The sequence below is a fragment of the Juglans microcarpa x Juglans regia genome, chromosome 4D (assembly GCF_004785595.1).
Source record: "Juglans microcarpa x Juglans regia isolate MS1-56 chromosome 4D, Jm3101_v1.0, whole genome shotgun sequence".
NCBI lineage: Eukaryota > Viridiplantae > Streptophyta > Magnoliopsida > Fagales > Juglandaceae > Juglans > Juglans microcarpa x Juglans regia.
The window spans coordinates 34580783-34601192 of record NC_054600.1 but is presented as its reverse complement, the minus strand read 5'-3'; the positions used below and the strand labels follow the sequence as shown (position 1 = coordinate 34601192).

The following is a 20410-nucleotide window of genomic DNA, read 5'->3' as shown; positions in this document are numbered from 1 at the left end:
AAACACTCGCATGGATATTTGCCATTGATGCTGCCTTCATATTGGAGTGCCTCCAAACCTACTCTTCCATAACAAACCGATCGCGAATATCTTCTAAAATGGCCCGTTTGATCGACTACGCTAGAAAGAAAACCACACACGACCATGCAATACTCAGGGATATCATCATGCTGGAAAATCAGATCCCTCTCTTTTTGCTTAAAGAAGTCCACCACGCATTTTATTATTACGAAGATCGTGACGACGTATTAGCCGACATGCTGTTGGGTTTTTGCAAAGATCTATCGCCCATCAAGTACTTTAATGATCAACAAAATTTCAGGGAAGAATGTTTCGCGAGAGCCCATTTGCTAGATCTTCTATACTACATGGTTGTGCCAAACATGCAACTTTCCAGTGATTGTGAGCAGGAAAAGCCAGAAGAGGATAAAGAGATTGGTTGGTTTAGAAAAGCCTGGAAACTAATCTTGAAATCGCTATGGTATATTCATTTTACGCCGCTCCTCCTTATTAGCAAAATTTTCAAGTCGAAAGTAGTCACACTCATACTCAAAATACCATTCACAATAATCTCGACTTTTTCGAATCGAGGAAGCAAGAGTGCTGCTGCTATAACCGATCTAATATCATCCGCAGAGGACGTGGCTGAGAATTTGGAAAGCCCATCTAGTCATGACATGAAAGACGAAAGTCCTTTGGTCGAAGAGATTGCAATCCCAAGCGTGACTGAGCTTCATAAAATTGGTGTCAAATTTCGTCCAGCAAAGGGTGGATTGAGAAGCATAAAATTTGACGAGTCTTCTGGCTCATTTTACCTTCCAGTTATTCACTTAGATGATAACTCCGAGGTGGTGCTAAGGAACCTCGTGGCCTACGAGGCAAGTATTGCCCCTGAGGTGATGGTTTTTACACGTTATACAGAGTTGATGAATGGGATAATTGATACAGAGGAGGATGTGAGGATTCTTCGTAACGCAGGGATCATCTTGAACCACCTCAAAAGTGATGTAGAAGTGGCAATACTTTGGAATTTGATGACGAAGTCTGTGAGAGTAACGAAAGTTCCGGGTCTTGACAAGGCCATTGAAGGCGCGAATACTTATTATTCGAAGAGTTGGAAAGTGAGGATGAACATGAACATGAAGAATTATATCTTTTCTTGGTGGCCATGTCTTACCTTTTTGGCAGCGAATATTCTAATATTGCTATCCGTGGTGCAAACAGCCTGTTCTATGTACACTTGCTCCAAATGGATGCAAGCCCTGTGAACATTTGCAGTACTTTTTCTTGTCAAACAATTTTATAATTGATTGACCGATCGATATGTCGATCGACGACACTGTACATTAATCGATTGTAAATATATTCTTTGATTCATAATTCTTTAATGTAATCAATGTTAACGCATTCTTTAATAGACAATTTCATGTCATATTTCATTTTGAAAATTCAATTTATCAAATATAATATTCAACCCCTGAAAGCATTGGCGTACGTGAAATTTCCCATAAAATAGAATATGGGGCCAACTTGGGCATATAAAATTTTGGAGGAAATTCCTTCCCTCGAGCACTCCATAAGCACGAGGAAATTAGGAATTTCTTTATATAACAAACAAGATGGTGTTTAAAAAAAAAAAAAAAAAAAAACAAAACAAAACAAGATCACCTTAAGAATCCGAACTAGATTGGGAGAATGATATTGATTCTCCTGAACTCAAGGCGACCGTAAGAAAAAGTTCAAAACAGTACGAGAGCATGCGATTATGAGTACGTGGGTCCCTTGCATCACTCCATGCAATGAGTGCATTTTTTTTTAAGAAAATGATAGGTTGCTATTCTCTCTATTCATTTATTATTCTTTTTATATTTAATTTTTTTAATTTTTTATTTTCTTTAATGATTAAAAAAATAACTATTAATAAAATTATATATATTTTTAATTTTTTCTTAATGATTAAAGATGCTAAAAAAATACTTAAAAAATGATAAAAAAAAAATACACTACAAGTAATAAATAGATAGTAAATAGATAGTAATCCTATTATTATTTTTTTTTTGTGCGATTACTATGTCACCCCATTTTGACCGCTGGGCATACCGTCCAGCGTAAAATTTTTTTTCTTTTTTTTTTTATATTTTTTAACATATTTAAATACATGTAAAAAATTAAAAAAAAAATATACTAATACATTTAAAATCACTTCCTTAATCATTAAGTAAAAAAAAAAAAGAATTTTGATCAGCGGTCAAATGAAGGTGTCAAGTTAGAGAGGTAAAGTAGACTTTTTTTTCTTTTTTTTTAATGCGAGGAGACTATTTAAGGGTAGAGGAGAAAATCTTCTACCAAAAAGTACTTTTATTTAATTAATACATAGTTCCTATTTAAATATACACATTACATTTCAACATTCAGAAATATGAAAAGAAAGGTAAATTAGGTATTGATTAGGTAAAAATATACAGTGAAATATTTTTATGTAAAATTCTTTCAAGGGATATTATTGCGCTGTCTTATGATGAATGATCACTGGATGGAGAATTACGCACGAGTATTGACTACAGGTAAATATTATAAAATAAACTAACAACTTTACGTGATTTAAGGTGATATATTAGATTGTAAAATTACTTATATTATAAAAAAAATTCATAAAATCATGTCCATTTATAGATTTATTTTTATAAATTTTTTATTTTTTTTATTGGTTTAACACTAATGTTTTTTCGGTCGCTCTTTTGGGCATGCAGATCATCAAGGTTCCAATTACGCCTGTGCAGAAAACTGTAGAATCCGATCCGCCCGATATGCCTGATCCAACCTCCCGATAAAATCGGGTTAAAGTTAGATGCGGGTTGGATGGGCTGTTTAGCGGGCGAAACCGTAACCCGCATTTTATCCCCGATTGTTCAACTCAAAAAACTCTAGCCTCTCTCACACAGACGGCGGCATGGTCTATCTCTCTCTCTCTCTCTCTCTCTCTCACACACATATGGTGGTTTGCTTTGCTCTTCTTCATATAATATAAATATAGAAGCTTTACATGAGGACGACGACCATGAAGAGATGATGACAACGGCGAATATTGACAAATTTGTGATTGTGGATGAGAAATACTGCTACCCTGAAGAGATCCATCTCGCTGCCCGCAAGATCTCCGTTTTCTTCTCCTGCGACGGCTTCGTCGTCTACGGCCACATGGCGAGCTTCTGTTCCGGCACGATTCCTACGTTAAGGAGAAGATTCAAGAGCATACAAGTGCTGTACCAGCAGAGGACAAGGCCAACGACTCTGCCATTGCCACACCACTCTGCCATAGCCGCACCAAATCATCCTTCTGTAAACAGCATACTCTAGAATAAAGTAGAATCAGATTGTTAGAATATTTTGTACAGCTGTCATCTGATGTATGGAAGAGGTTGTTATTATACTGGTCTATAAAAGGCCGTAAACAGGCCCCGATTCTAGAACCAAAGATGAGCTTGTATTTTTGACATTTTTTGAAGCAGACGAAAACCAAAGGAAACATTGGAAATTGAGAAAAAAGTTTGGGGGAGACGAAGAGCTAGTTTCCGTTGACGAAAACCGGCTTTTTCTGAGAGAAAGATTGGTCGTACGGCAGATTCCTAGCGACAGAATCGAAAGGATTCTGTGATGAAAAATGGAGAAAGGAATAAACTTTGCCAGGAAAAAGAAGCAGAGCCCAAAAAAATAGAGGAAATGAGCCAATTAATTGCATGTCTTGGTTTCTTTTCAGTTGTGTAATGTAGCCAGAAGCTTTCATCATCTATGGTGCATTAGCTCTATGGTCTGCAATGTAATTTATTCTCCTTCATTTCTTCCGACTGTTTCCATATCCCCGCACAGGTCCAACTGGACCTTCAGTTACGCATGGAGGAACACGCAAGGTACTTGCAAAAGATCTTGGAGGAACAACAGAAAGCTGGCATTGCCTTGATTTCTCCTCAAACCATGTTTTCACTGGCTAATCCATCATCCATGCCAAGATTCTGAACTGTAGCCTTCTTCTGCGTCAGCTGGTTCGTCACCCCCACATTCTGCCGAATCCAAAACTGATTCAACTTCACCTCTCATCCAAGTACAAATCTACCGGAAATGGCGATTCAAAGCCACAACCATGCTAAAAAAGGCTTCGTCTAGAAGACTACAAACAAACAAAAAGACCCGATCCGATTTATGCTTGTCATGGATTGCGGTTGAGTCGGGTCGGTACAAAAGGGCTTGGGCGGGCCATGTTGCAAGCCTAGTTCCAATTTGTGCAATGTGTGACCCGGGGCAATCAGGGGCTTGTGATCAGGAGAACGAGAAGTGATCCTTTTGCAATCTTACTGGGAATGCACTTGGTAAGCTCAGGCCTTCTCCAGTTGATTGTGGATTTTGTCTTGGATTCACTTAATAGGTCCTTTTTATTGGGCATGGGCTAGATCATTATTATTTAATATATGAATCCCTTAAAATCAAGCTATTTTTTGGGCCAGAATATCATTTTGAGTTTATTTTTATTTTATATTATTTTATTTTTTTTGTAGTGTGAGTAGTGTTGGGAGTTGAGAGCCTCCAATTTAAAAATTAAATTTTATTAAATGATTGTGGTAATGTAAACTCACTGCTGCCACGTCATGAACAAAAGAAGGTTATTGGATATTTGATTATGAAGTAAATGAGCTCCCGAACATATTTCGTTTAATATATAGGTATTATCTAGACATTGGACAACACAAAAATATTTGTTTGGACTCCTGCTCTGGGCCGGACCCAATGACCTCCATATATGCTCGGCTTGTCAGACTGTACAGGCCACTAGCTTGTTCAATTCGGAGTGATAGAGACCAGCAAGATCATGAGGACTCATGCATGGAACTTCACCTTCCATGACTCCTTGGCATTCAGTTACGTGATTTCTTTCCTTTTTTTTTTTTTTTTTTCTTCCTTTTTTGGTTTCACCGTTTTTTCTCTTTGGATGGTAGGTCCGTGAATGCAATTGATATCCTTTTAAAAATTTGTATGATTTTCGTATCCAAACCTTCCCTAAGAGCCCGTTGTAGATTTCACTTCTCATTGATTGGCTCCTTGGTGCTTAAAGCATTAGCATTGGCTTATCAAAGTCATCTCTAAAATTTGATAAAAAGTACATATTTTCTATAAGTCCAAAACCTCATGAACCATAAACCCACATTAGATTAATCATTAGATTTAACAAAATAATAATATAATATTATTTTTTAAATAATAATATTTTTAATTTATTTTTTTCATATTTTACAATTACACTGACCATATGTTAATTAATAATTTAATTTTATATTTTGTAATTACACTAACCATATTTTACAATTATACTAATAATATGTTAATAACTTTTAATTATCTTCGACTCATCCCCAGCGAAGACCACAATCATGTAATCAACAATTTTGCTGCCAAACAATGTTTGCAAGCTACGAATTGCAGCTTCTTCTTCTTGAAAACAACGCATCAAGATTTCAATGACCAGATAAAAAAGTCTGTAGCACGGGAGTTGTTATTTCGCATTTTAGAATAAAAAAAATACCTTTGGCCTATGAACAATATCACTTCAAATTTAAAAAATGAATTGGATTCACTGTAGCTCAAATATTAAATTGTGGAGTTATAGCCACTCCAATACAGACGCTTTTAACGATATATATGCAAAATTTACATTTGGCTAGACTTTTGATGAAACCATTACTAGTGCTCTTAAATGAGATTTGGATAGTGAGTTGATATGAAAGTTAAAAATTGAACGAAATATTGTTAGAATATTATTTTTTAATATTATTATTGTTTTGAAATTTGAAAAAATTAAATTATTTATTATATTTTATATAAAAATTTGATAAAATTAAAATGATTAGATGATATGAGTTGAAATAAGTTGGAGGCCTTTTTGTATTCAAACCGGACCTTAAGCCAACCAAACCATCTTATCTCATATAATCATTATAACTTTTCTAAACACTTAGACAAAATATAATAAACATTTTAACTTTTTTAAATTTTAAAATAAAAATAATATTAAAATATTTTATTTTATTTTTAACTTTTATCTCATCTTTTCTCTCAATTAAACAAAGCAGTAGTTTAAGTTATTTTCCGACAGGGTACGAAGACACGTATAATGCTTCAACTCTTTACTTTTCAATTCATTACTAGACTTTTCAACTACGAGTTTGCATACTTTGATATCTATCCACCAGGCAACCTAGAGATACTTAAGGACAAATAAATAAATATTTTCGAACTAATAAAAATTAAATAATTATGGTAATACTCTATTTAAATTATCGGTAAAAAAAGATAGAAATGCATCATGTTTAAACTATTATCATTAGTACTTACAGTTAATTTACACACAACAAATTATAGACCTTTTTTTCTGGGGGCGCATCATATACAAGAGTGGACTGCCTTTGTTATATTATATATATGTTGGTATAGCCTCTTTCGTCCTTTTTTTATTTTTTCTTTTGACGTAACTTTTGAAGACTAGATCCCTCTAATTTTTTCGTTCTCTCTCTCTCTCTCTCCGGTTTTTATCATATTGTTCTTCTTGTTTTATATAGAGATTTTGTTATAATGTGAAAATCTTCGTAGTTAATTCGATCCTCGAGATTCAATTATTTGATGATTTTCTTTCCAAATGGGGCCACTATAACTTTATTTAATTAAAGGGTGTTACAGTATTATTGAGGCCAGAGGGAAAGGATCGAGGAGCATTACCAAAAAAAAAAAAAAAAAAAAAAAAATACAAACCCTAGCGAAGATGATGATCGAGAATGAAGAATGTTCGGAAATCGAATCCCATGATACCCAACGTACTCCAGCTTTTTAAGATCTCTTTGAGTGATTGGTGCAGGGTCATTCTTAATTTGCAGTTAATTTTGCTTGCAAGGAAAAGAACCTGTTAGTCCAAGGTTAATTAAGATTGTTCGCATAATGAAGTTTAGGTTGCGTTTGGTAGGGCTGCAACCTGAGCTGGTACAATCGAGTTTGTACCCGACCCGAGTGTACTCTTTTTGGTGCCAAACTGAATAGACTCGACCCGAATGAAATAGGCTCAGATTGAACCCATATGACTCGACCTTTACAAAAAAAAAAAAAAAAAACTTACTTTCTGTATATCGATTTATCTCAGATTCGAGAACAAATGACAATATAATTTATATCTCAGATTCTTCTCAATCTCAAGAAACAATTCCAGAAAACAAAAAATGAAAAGATGAAAAGAGCGAAACTTTGCGAAGAGTCATTCGGATGCACTCGTTTGCAGAAGTCGTCTGCAAAAACTCGAGACAGTCATCGAATCGTCGATGGCTTTGTTGTGGTGAGTCATTCGGAATCTCGGATAGCAGCATTTCAGTCGTCTCTTCTTACACTACCGATAGGAGACAAATAAAAGAGGGAAAAAAAAAAGAAATTTCTCTAATAAGCTGAGAAACAAACGATGACTTTCGCTCAACAGTTCGACGATTACTAGTCTTAAGAAAAGGAAGTCTACTATGAAAGTGAAAGATCTGACCCAGAATATGATCCGTCTAGAGACCCAAGTTACGGCATTCTTGGAGAAATCCATGCCAAGTAACCTCTCAAAGAAGAAGAAATAGAATGCTCGGTTTGTATCTCATCCATTGTATCTCATAGAAGAAATAGAAGGCTCAGCTTTTGAGATTATGATTTAGCATTTATGGGTGTTCGTGGTTGTTGTTGTATGTGCAAAATTGTTGAATATTTGGATTTGGGTATTGAGGGAGACTCAGATGAGTTGGATGTGGTTGTGCCAGAACTTGATGAGAAAGATTTGAAAAGCTTATGGGACTTGGGACTTAGGTGGCAAGGGTTTGATAAGTTTCTTATTTATAGTTGGACGGTTTGACACCAACCCATAACTAGTCGGGTTGGAAATCGATTAGATAATGAACCAATAAATGTCGAGTAAGGTCGGTCATTTTGAACGGGTCTAATGGGTTTTTGAGTCATCTGCACAACCTTAATGTTTGGATAGTAAGATGATCTCAAATATTTTATGAATAATAATAGTGAATAAATAATAAAAAAATAATAATAAGCTTGGATGTAAAACGAAACCTAGACCTTAGGCCTATATTAATTATAGAGAAATTCTATACATCAGTCACTATTCATTTTCACACCACATAGTACCTATAATTTTTTTTAATAAGATATGTGGGTTTTTTTATTATAGGAAAAGTCTTCTTACAAGCAGGTTCACGCACCAAACTGCGCACCGATGCTGACATGTAAGACATCCATTTAATGAAATGGTGTGAATTGAAGACGAAAATTATTTTCATGATATAGAGGATCTTCTTCTTCTCTTAAAATTTTTATTCTTTCATTTTTTTTCAATAAAAAAAAATCATGTCAATGTTGGTATGCACCAAACCGCTTATACCTAACAAAATTCTTTTTTATAAAATGTAGGGGTATTTTTTATAGAATACACAATGTGAAATAGTAAATAGTAGTTGATGCATATAATTTTTCTTAATTATATCATATTCCTTCGAACAATTAAAGCCAATGAAATGTCGGAAAGCATTATCCACGAGTGTAGCCTCTCGTGTAAGTTTACTTGATACTATGTTTTTAATTTACAATCAGAACTACAAACTATCAGTTGTCATCATAATAGTAGTTAATCCATATAATTTTTCTTAATTATATCGTATTCCTTCAAACAAAGTCAACGAAATGTCGGAAAACATTATCCGCGAGTGTAGCCTCTCGTGTATGTTTACTTGCTACTATGCTTTCAATTTACAATCAGAAGTATGCCAAAAGTATGTGATTTAGTTGACATAACTCTCAGTCTCTAAAGTGGAAGTCTGGAGTTGGAAACTCCCTTCTTCTAAATAAATAATAATAATAAATACAATCAGAAGTATTGCATCTGATCAACTGTCATCATTTCATTTTTTTCTGTAAATTAAAATTTAAAGATTGAAAATATTTATGATACGAATAATACTGTATACAGATTACAATTAGTTAAATTATATTATAGTTTTTTTATACGAATAATACAGTAAATAGATTCGATTAATGCCATAAATTCATGTTTTCTATATGAACTAAAAAAGTTAATCATAAAAAATAAGGATAATACTCTAGTTACAAAGTAACTCCAAATAGAATTTAGATTAATTATGACGTCTAGTTCCAATAGATGATCAACACAGAGAAGATAAAGAGATTCGTCCAAAAAAATATAGAGAAAATGACTCTAATGTTCAATTGAAAATTATCAAAATTCAAGAATGTCGAAATCAACCCACAAGCCGGATTGTAATAGCTGTAATCGAAAAATATCAAATTCTTACCAAAATAGAAAAGTCCTAATAAACACATAAAAAATAAATACTTAAATAAAAAAGTAATCTGCCAAAGATCTGGCCAAAACCGGATTTAAAATCACTTCTTAAACGAGAAATTGAATATTACCATAAATTGTAACAAATATTTAAAAATGGAGATTTAAAGGGGAAGACATTTGATTTTGGCCTCGAAAATGATGCACACCTAGCACAGCTTAGTGACCACAGCGGGGACTGCCCATGCAAGTATCATCGGACAGCCCAATATCATTTGACACAAATCCTCTTGCATTACAAATGAATTATTCAAAAGTAATCATACTAACGGCTTACATGAAGATACGACAGTTTATAAAATTACTTTTATATAATTTATTTATAGTTGTAGCAGTATTAAAAAAATAATCATATTTTTCATCCACGTTTTCATGCACCCAAATGCATAATAAGATTTAGTAACGATAAAATAACATATATAGACAGACAGATCATCATGCATGTGCATGACTAATATACATACCTGTGATCATTCATTCATATTTCATGGCAATTGATGGAGTTTTGTTTTATACATTTGACTATAGGTCAAAGAGAAGAGAAAGTAGGACTCTAGGGGTTCGAAAGCGTGGCGGCCGTGGGGAGACGGGACGCAATAAAAACGTTTGTTGAACCGTGTTAATTAAATTCCTTTTGACTTCCAGGCCCCTAGCTCCGAAAATTCCTCCACCGTCCAAAATAATTACCAATTGTTCATTTTTGGAGAAGACTATATACCAAAAATATATTCAGATATCCAATCCCTAATGTCCTTCTCGGCATCATATCATCCGTAAAGCCCAAGTTTCAAGGCAGAGCTTTCCAGATTAGGCACGGTTTGGGTTTGATTTCATATATAAACTCAATATATTTTATTTCGTCTCAATATTCAAACACTATTTAAATACAAATATTTTTTTAATTTTTAATTTTTAACATTTTTTATTTAATTATTATCTAATAATTACAATTTTTTCAAACTTTTAAACAAAAGCAGCTCAATACAAATTGAGATTTAAGGCAAAATTTAAGTGAGTTACTCGTACTTATAATACAATAAAATATAAAGAGAAATTCTATTTGCAGTCATAAATAGGGGGTTGCATGTGTAATTCCATTGATGAATGAAGGTAAAAAGGAAAAAACATAAATTTAAAAATGATATTATTATAATTTTAATTTTTTTTTAAAACATAACAGTATGAGCTCGCATGAACAGTCTCCATTTGAAGACTGTATGTAAACTAACTAAAATATAAATTATTACATGAAATATTTTTAAGATTTTCAATAAAATGTGATTTTATTTAAAATATTTAAATAATTGTTTTTGAATTTTTATTTAATACAACAACTTAAAATGAGGTCTCAATGTAAATTTTGTATCTCGATTTAACAAGATCTTAAAAAAACTATTTCAAAATATAAGTGATTTATTATATTAAATATTAAATTTAGTATTATGGGCTTGCATACATCGAGAAATATAAAAGTTATTTAAAATTTTATTTAATGAAATATTTTTATTTTTATTGTTTTTTTAAAAATACCTCACTTTTATTTTTGGTGGCCTTCCGCAATAGCCTAAATGACCTTACCATTAGCCAACCCTGCTTCCAAATAAAAACACAAAAAATAATTTAACATTTTTAAATTTAAAACAAAAATAATCTTAATAATATTATAACAATATTTGAACTTTCTAATATTTTTATTCAATCTTTTCTTTCTAATTTTTCAAAAGTTCATAAAATATTTTAACTCAAATTATTTCATTATTATTTACAAATTATTTCATTATTATTCACAGATTTTTCAACTCATCTCATTGCTTTGTGTAATTAAGGTCTTGTTTGGTTACGTATATGAGATAAAGTAAAAGTTAAAAATTAAACTAAAAATTATTAAAATATAATTTTTATTTTAAAATTTAAAAAAGTTAAACTGTTTATTATATTTTATATAAAAATTCAAAAAAATTATAATAATTATATGAGATAAAATGAGGTATTCTCATCTTGATAACAAAACCAGCCCTAAATAAGCCTTGGGTGAAGATACCAAATTTTGCTTCCGTGTGGAGTGTGCAGCTTTCACTAAATAGTTGGATCGGAATTTTCTATCGGACGTTAGTTTGTATTCGTAACTCATCTCACTACTATTTATTATTATTCATCAATTTTAATTTACAAATCTTATTACTATTCACAACCCATCTCACTACTATTCACAACTCATTTTTGAATCCAAACGACACCATCAAGTTGACTATAGAAATGTACAAGATATTCTTCTATAAAAGAGAAAAAATTATATTTATAAATTTCACACATCACACACTCACTATCTTTTATATTAATTTTTTTAAGTTTTTTATTAAATATGTAGTATATAGATTACAAGTAGAATAATTTAAAGAAGGAGAAAACAAAAACAAAAACAAATTTTAAACAAATTTTAAAAATTAAAAATTAAAAAAAATTATAATGTGCAGTGTATTGTTAGCAAAGCTCATAAAAGAGGGTTGACTAGAAGTATTTTGGCCAACTCGGCTAATCTGTACTTCTCAGCAGTAGCCGACCCACGTTTGGTAAAAGGTCCCCGCAATCTCCACGGTCCATCTAAAAAATTCACAATCTCTATATGAGTTTTCTACAATTTTAATATACCTAAAAATATCTTTCTTTCAATTTTTTTATAGTCTTAAAAGTTTATATACTTTTCATATATTATATATTTTCAGGAATGTGACCTCATCAAATTAAATTAAAAGTAAGTTTAAGAGAAACAATAAATTTATTAACATGGATCCCAAAATCTGTTGTTATACAATGATATATTGGTTTCTTAAATATATGGAGTCTAAATTGAAATTAAAATAAGAATAATCATTTAAGTTTGATAATCTATATGAAAAATAGTTAAGAGATTTTATCATCTAAACTTTATTAAGCAAGAAAAAATTTATTTAAGGTCTTAATTATAACATTATATATTTAATGTGACACGAAAATATATATCGACATTTTACATAAAACTTAATAAATTAACTTACACATTAGAATAAAAAATAACCTTGTAAAAGATCACTTAATAGTTATGATGAAGAAATTAAATTTTAAATATTTCATTATACAAATAATAATAGATGAATATTATTCTATAAAATATTATAGTCAGAAATTTAAATTCTATATTAATTTGTATTTTTAGAATCTTATTTTTACATTTATATAAAAAATTATTGAGATCTAATTTTATATATAATAATAGTTTTATGATTTTCTAATCTATTTTTATTTTACATAAATGTGTGTAGAAAGGTCCCCGCAAAAGAAATTGATGCAGCTTCCGCCAATGCTTCTCAGTACAGCCAACTTATAAAAAGGGGTTCAGGTAGGCAGTCATTAGACATACAGTAACACTTTACATTGTTTCGAGTATTCCTCATCAAGAGAAAAGAACGGAAAAGCACACACCTGTCACCCACATTCTCTCGCTCTCTCTCTCTCTCTCTCTCTCTCTCCTAAGCAAACAAGTACTCTTTCACCCACTCCTCTACAAACCTAGACAGGTCATGTCCTCTGAACCAAAAGCCATGGAACCAACAAAACTTACCCGGGACCAAGAATGGGTCATCCAGATAAGCCGAGCCCTGGAAGAAGGCCCCGAAGACAACGATGAGGCCGTTCCACTTGCCATCTTCAACGTGCCCAAAACCCTGATGTCCATAAAACCAGAAGCATACACTCCACAGCTCGTAGCCCTTGGCCCTTACCATTACCATCGGCTTGAACTCTTGGAGATGGAGCACTACAAGCTCGCTTCAGCGAAAAGGGTACTGCAAAATAACGGCAAGCAATTAATCAAATTTCGAGACTTGGTTAACAGCTTTGCTGAAAGGGATAGGATCATCCGCTCTTGCTACCTCCGGTTCTTGGAATTCGATCGGGAAACACTCGCATGGATGTTTGCCATTGATGCTTCCTTCTTGTTGGAGTGTCTCCATACCTACTCTCCCAAAAAGGGAGGCTCGCTTATGCGAATCTCTTCAGCTAAGATGGGCCATTTGATCGACCACTCGAGGAAAAGAACCGCACACCGTGCAATACTCAGAGATATTATCATGCTAGAAAACCAAATCCCTCTCTTTTTGCTTAAAGAAGTCCACGGCTTTTATTACCACGAAGATCATTTAGCCTCCACGCTTCTAGGTTTTTGCAAATATCTGTCACCCATCAAGTGCGTGAATGGTCAACATTTCAGGGAAAAGTGTTTTGAGAGAGCCCATCTGCTAGAGCTTCTCTACTATATGGTTACGCCAGAATTGCATCTTGTAGCAGATTGTGCCCAAGAGAAGAAGGAAGATTTCCAAGAGAATATTAGCTGTTTTAAAAAAGTATTGAAATCAATCTTGGCAGCGGTATTTTACATTAACTTGGCCTCGCTCCGCCTAGTCAATAAAATTTGCAAGTCAAAATCAATCAAACTTTTACTTGCACTACCATTTACAATCCTCTCGTGTATTTCGAATACTGGAAACAAGGGTGACATAAACAGTCTAATATCGTCCGCGGGAAGCATGGCCGACGAGGTGGAAAGTGCATCTCATGAGATGAAAGACGAAAGTCCTTTAGTCGAAGAGATTGCGATCCCAAGCGTGTCAGAGCTTCATAAAATTGGTGTCAAATTTCGCACAGCAAAGGGTGGTTTGGAAACGATAAACTTCGATAACTCTTCTGGTACATTTTACCTTTCGGTTATTCACTTGGATGATAACTCCGAGGTCGTGCTAAGGAACCTTGTGGCCTATGAAGCATGTATTGCACCGGAGGTAATGGTTCTGACTCGCTACTCTGAGTTGATGAATGGAATAATCGATTCCGAGGAGGACGTGAAGATTCTTAGAGAGGCAGGGATCATCGTGAACCGCCTCAAAAGTGATGCGGAAGTGACAACTCTTTGTAATGGGATGACCAAGTCTGTGAGTTTAACGAAAGTTCCGATTCTTGACAAAGCCATTGAAGGTGCAAATACATATTATTCCAGGAGTTGGAAGGCGAGGATGAATGTGACCATGAAGAAGTACGTCTTTGCTTCTTGGCCATTCCTTACATTTTTGGCCGCTAATATTCTGATATTGCTGTCTATCATGCAGACAGCTTGTTCTATGTACAACTGCTCCAAATTGCCGACACTATGAGCGTCCAAACATACTGTTGTTGCTTAGCGAAGATAGATGTGTGTGCAGACAGTTTTTTGTTGTTTAGTCATGTTTAAATTAAGTACGTCCAAACACTGAAAGTTTCTTCCCAACTCGTAAAACTTATCTGGAGGTACGGCCCGGACTTGTACTATAGGCCACTTGTCCTACAAGTTTGGAGGATTAACAGAGGCTTCATAACATGACTGTTATTTCCGGTCCTACAAGTTTGTCCTACAAGTTTGGAGGATTAACAGAGGTTGTTGCAAAGATCGATCTATCACCCATATATGCATCAAGTAGTTTAATGATCTCGGCTCTTTCGAATCTTGGAAACAGTATTTCTACTGCTATAACCGATCTAGCTGCTAATCTCCTAATCTGCGAAGAACGTACGTACTGCATGTCACTTGATTCGAGATAAAATGCAAGAAGGCAAGATTACCACAGCTCATGTTTCTTCTCAAACACAGCTGGTAGACAACTTTACTAAAGCTCTCCCTTCTTACCTTTTGCAGTCACACTTGTCCAAGATGAGAATAGTCAATTTCTATTCTCCATCTTGCGGGGATGTTAGAAGATACAGGCTAAGCTACAAGTCGTACTACAGAGGCTTCATCAGTTTCTCATATTACAGCTACAAGTCGTTGTAGATAGTGATTGCTGTTTGGTTCAGATATTCTTTGATTTATTTCATTGCTTTATATATATTCTCCAGCTGGCAATAGGACATGGGAATTCTGTTAGCTAGTTAGCCTCCTTTTCTCTACATATCAGCTTTTGGTATCTTGTAGAATATCTCATTCAAGAGGAATACGAAGATTTCCTTCTCCACCGGCTCTGCTCTCTCTGTTCCTGCAACACTGTTTTTCCATTTTTCTTGTTTTCTTACAACATGCGCGCGGCCATATATATATATATATATATCAACCTTCGTGTGTAGGTTGGGATAACAATTCTCCTAATTATCCGCTCAAGTGAGAGTAGAAAGAACTTTGAACAATACGATCGAGTACGTACGTACAGGTCCGACGTTGCATTTTCATTTCATGCATTGAAATTATTTGTAGTCTTTAAGTTGCGCGGTCTCGTATATTTCTTTTATAGATCTAAAATTCAAATAAAAATTATTATTATTTAATAATATATCCTATTTTTAAAATAAAATATATAAAATTCCAAGATTGCATTTTTCCAAGTGGGGAGACTATTTATGGGCTACTCGGGCGGTGCACCGCTCGGTATTATCGCTAATTATAAAAGTAATTTTTTTTTTTTTTTCTATACATATTTTTTTAATATATTTAAATATTTTTAAAAAATAAAAAAATATATATCAACATATTTAAAATTACTTTCGAAAAAAAAAAAGTTACGGAACGTTCAAACCGAACAGTATGTTTAAAGCGGCATATTAGACTTTCTGGGCTATTATCGCGCCGTATCGTCACTGGGTTGGAGGATTATGATTTGTCCTCTCACCAGATTTTATTATTATTATTATTATTATTTTCCATCAGATTCAGTCAATTAGGCTCGCTTGTGCTTCTCTAGTTGATTGTAAAGCCCAATATAGTCCTTAGGCCTACATTATTATCGTTCGAAGAAAGCCCATGTGATTGTTATATCGCATGATATAACAATTACCATGTGATTGTTTTAAAAAAAGTGACTTTAGATGAAAACTTTGATGAAAAATAGGATTATTTTTAATAATTAGTTTTTTAAGTTCATATGAAAAAAAATGATTTTTATGGCATTGAACCTTTTTTTTTTTTTTTTAATTTGTTGCATTAACAAGTGCATAATTAAATATTATCAACGTTCGAGTTTACAAGTGAAAATAATAATAATAACAGTTAACAGCCAGACTATAGTGATTAAATCAATTTTATGGAAAATATTTGTTTTATACCTTGGATTATTGTTAAAAAGTTAAGGATAGAGAGACTTAACTCAAATTCTAAGAAATGGTATTTTCTTAAATAGTGATGCTATTAGAATTCTATTTAAAAATATCATTCATTTAAAATACAGTCACAGAAAAGTCGTAAGAAAGAGTTTTATCTTTTTAGTAATACTTTATATACTAATAAAGTCCTACAGTGTGTAAATATCCATTATTTTTAATTTTTTTAAAGAAGAATGATCAAGATTTATCTAAATTTGAGGTTTCAAACGATGGAGATAGACATGTATAAATTGAGTTTTACCATATTTAATATTTTATATTTAAGTATTTCCGAACAGTACTAAATAGACAATAAATTATATAAAATTATTTTTTTTGTTACTTAAAATCTTCGATTTAAATAAAGAGAAATTATATTTATAATCTTGAGTGAGAGATTGTATGTGCAATCCTATTGATAAATGATGATAAAAGAAAAAATATATCATTTAAAAAAATATTATTATAATTTAAATTTTTTTTTTTTACCTTTGATGAGCAGTCCCATTTAATAACTGTATGTAGACTAATGTTTAAATAAAAGAAAAATGGTAAACACATAACACATTTTACAATATTTTATACAACAATATTTTAAAAGGAGGGATATTTTTATAAAATACCTTATAAAACTAACATTATTTTACAAAAATATCCTTATTTTATAATGTGTTGTAAAAAGTGTTGTGTATTTATCACTACTCTTTAAAGTACGTTTAAATGTTGAAGTGAGTTGAGTTGAGTTGAGATGATAAAATATTATTAGAATATTATTTTTTAATATTATTATTATTTTGAGATTTGAAAAAATTGAATTGTTTATTATATTTTGTGTTAGAATTTAAAAAAATTATAATGATGAGTTGAGATGAGTTGAAAATAGTTGAAGATCCAAACAAAACCTAAATAAAAAGCTGAACGTTTTGCGACAGATTGGGTGGGAAAGCGCGACAGCAACAAAAACGTTTTGCAAGTCGCGCAACAAAAACGTGATCTGAGCTCTCTCCATGTTCCTTTTCAATTCCACTTCCGTACAGAAGAAAAAGTATAGTTTTTATTGGCTACTTTCCTAGCTAACATACCCTCTCCGAAACTTCCTCGAAGTAACCTTTTATTTCATTCTCACCGCGAAATTAACCATCCATAAATCTACAGGTTAGTGAAGAAATAAAACATGACTATGGCACGTACAGGACCCTTGTCTTCCCGGTCAGTTGAATTTGTGAAACAACTCATTTTTCACAGATACATTAGAATACCATCTCTCTTAGGAAATCTCAAACAAATTTCATATATGCAACTATATACGCGGCACGACCCATAATATAATTGAGATCGAGCCACAGAAAATTCTTGAATTGAACCAGAGTGTGTTCATAACTTCATACTGGGTGTCGGGCAAAGGTCCTAGTTTCCAACCAGAGCTTTGGAATTGAAGGGGCTGGGCTTGACTTGGATCTTCTTTACAGGATGTGAAAAGATAGAATTTCACCTTTCACTTTGAGCGTGGGGCGGGCAGATACTTACTTGACTAATCAGACGGGAATTTCCTATAGTATGACTAATTAATCATGTTATGGCTGTAGAGAATTTTACGTCAACACCGCTAATCCGTACTTCAGTACAAACCAAGTATAAAAGTGTGCAAGTATTTGCTCGCCTCTCTATCTGATCACTCATCTTCTGAGCATTTCACTCTTTCATGCACCCACTTCTCTCCCTAGACAGATCACCGTGTACTCTTCTGAACTAAAACCCATGGAACCAACAAAAATTACCCATGACCAATAAATTAAGAATGAGTCATCCAAATAAGCCGAGCCCTAGAAGAAGGCCCCGAAGACAACGATGAAGCCGCTTCCATTAGCATCTTCAACGTGCCCAAAACACTAATGTCTATCAAACCAGAAACATACACTCCACAGCTCGTAGTCCTTGGTCCATTCCATCGCCAGCCGGCTAGAACTATTGGAGATGGAGCACTACAAGCTCGCTTCAGTTAAAAGAGTGCAAAATAACATCAAACAAATCAAATTTCGAGACTTGGTTAACAGCATTGCGGAAAGTGATAGCATTATCCGCGCTTGCCACCTCCGGCTCTTGGAGTTCGATCGTGAAATCGCATGGATGTTTGCGATCGACGCTCCCTTTTTGTTGGAGTGTCTCCATACCTACTCTTCCAAAACGGAAGGCTCGCTTATGCGAATCTCTTCTAAGATGGTCCATTTGATCGACCACACGAGGAAAAAAACCGCACACCATGCCATACTCGAGATATCATGCTAGAAAACCAAATCCCTCTCTTTTTGCTAAAGAGAAGTCCACGGCTTTTATCAGGATGAAGATCATTTAGCTTCCATGCTGCTGGGTTTTTGCAAAGATCCATCACTCGTCAAGTGCGTGAATGGTCAACATTTTCAGGGAAGAATGTTTTGAGAGAGCCCATCTGCTGGGTTTTTTGTTTGATTGTCCGCTTGTTGGGCAGTATACGTAATCAATTTTATTTTTTTTATTTTTTCCTTTCCGTGCAATCGTTGATTGATTCTTTATTAAACAATTCTGTCCATTTATATTCCATGGTATATATACGTATTTTTTTCTTGAATTCAAAGGACAGACATGATCGATCGATCTCTTAGGTTCTGGGTAACGAAGAATTATAAGGCTGGCCTTTTGGCATTTCTCTGCTTCTGAGTGGTATGATGATCATAAAATGAATATATATGGTGCTAATGTTGATACTGGAGACCAGCACTTATCCTAATCGCTTATATTTTGCACCTTGTCTTGACCCTTTGCGTCGCAATAATAATAGACGAATGGGTACAAAAGCATACTTCTCGTACAGCTAGCTTTAGATCATGAGATCGATGCTTCCATGTGTGGGGACAATGCATGCAAGTTGCAACTGCATATGGTAACCTTTTGGCAGGAGCACGGGAGTCATTTCTGAGTTTGTCATTATTTGTAGAGAGTATGCTAGGTACACTCAGAATCTGTAAGTATCGCTCAATTGTTTTGTAAAAGAGTGAGATTTATTATTAAAAAATTAATTTTTTTATATAAATTATATATTTATTCATTTTTAAAAAAAATATTACACAATAATTACATACTCTACGATTATAAATATTATTTTTTATTTGCATAATCAGGTCATCACCAATCTCTCGTGTCACTCTCAACCATTAATTATTAATATCTGGGTAAGAGTCGGGTCGCTAAGCCTTTTCCTTGCCCGTGTAGTAAAATCTTTTAGGCCTTTATTTCTCGAACTCCAGCCCAACTACGAGCCCAATAAAAACCTAAAAGATAAAAGTTTAGCAGCTCCACTTCTATATTGAATTGTTCCAATCGCATTCGCAATTCATTTATTTTAGTACGTCGGCCCATCTATTTTTATGGGCCGAAGATGGTTTTTCTAAATTACTGAGACTTTTTTTAAGAACAAATTTGAAAAAAATAAAATAAAATGAAGTTCGAGGCTTTGATCATTAAACATAGAGAACACGTATGAATTACGGAAACATTTCTCTAAACCCGTTATTCCTCGGGCCCCCCTTTCCCCACTTTATTTTCCCTTTATTTTCCAGATTCTCCCACTTTCTTTCGAGGAAGCATATCAACCACAAATAATGGAATCTAATATGATCATTGGCACACTAAATTTAATAACCTTCAAAATTATTCCATTTTTATTAAAATAATTAATATAGATATATAATTTCCGTTTTAAAAATAATTTAGGTATCTATTTATGTTTCCTTCACAAGTATTGAACTTTTACGTTTATGCAGGCTGCAGCTCTGTGTTTGTTTAGAAAAGGTTAGCAGTTAGAAGCAA

At 33.3% G+C, this 20410-nt stretch overlaps 2 protein-coding genes across 2 annotated transcripts in view; both read left to right on the top strand.

Annotated features, from left to right (window-relative positions):
• The window catches only part of LOC121260321 (putative UPF0481 protein At3g02645), a 1617-nt gene extending 349 nt beyond the window's left edge, over positions 1–1268 (top strand). Inside the window, exon 1 of the mRNA XM_041162145.1 lies at positions 1–1268. This exon is cut by the window's left edge and continues 349 nt beyond it. Coding sequence (XP_041018079.1) covers positions 1–1268 — 1268 coding nt within the window.
• Positions 1269–12898: 11630 nt separating this feature from the next.
• LOC121260320 (calcium uptake protein, mitochondrial) overlaps positions 12899–20410 on the top strand; it is a 34716-nt gene continuing 27204 nt past the window's right edge. The window contains 1 exon segment of the mRNA XM_041162144.1: positions 12899–12940. The gene's annotated coding sequence lies outside the window, so the exon portion shown is untranslated.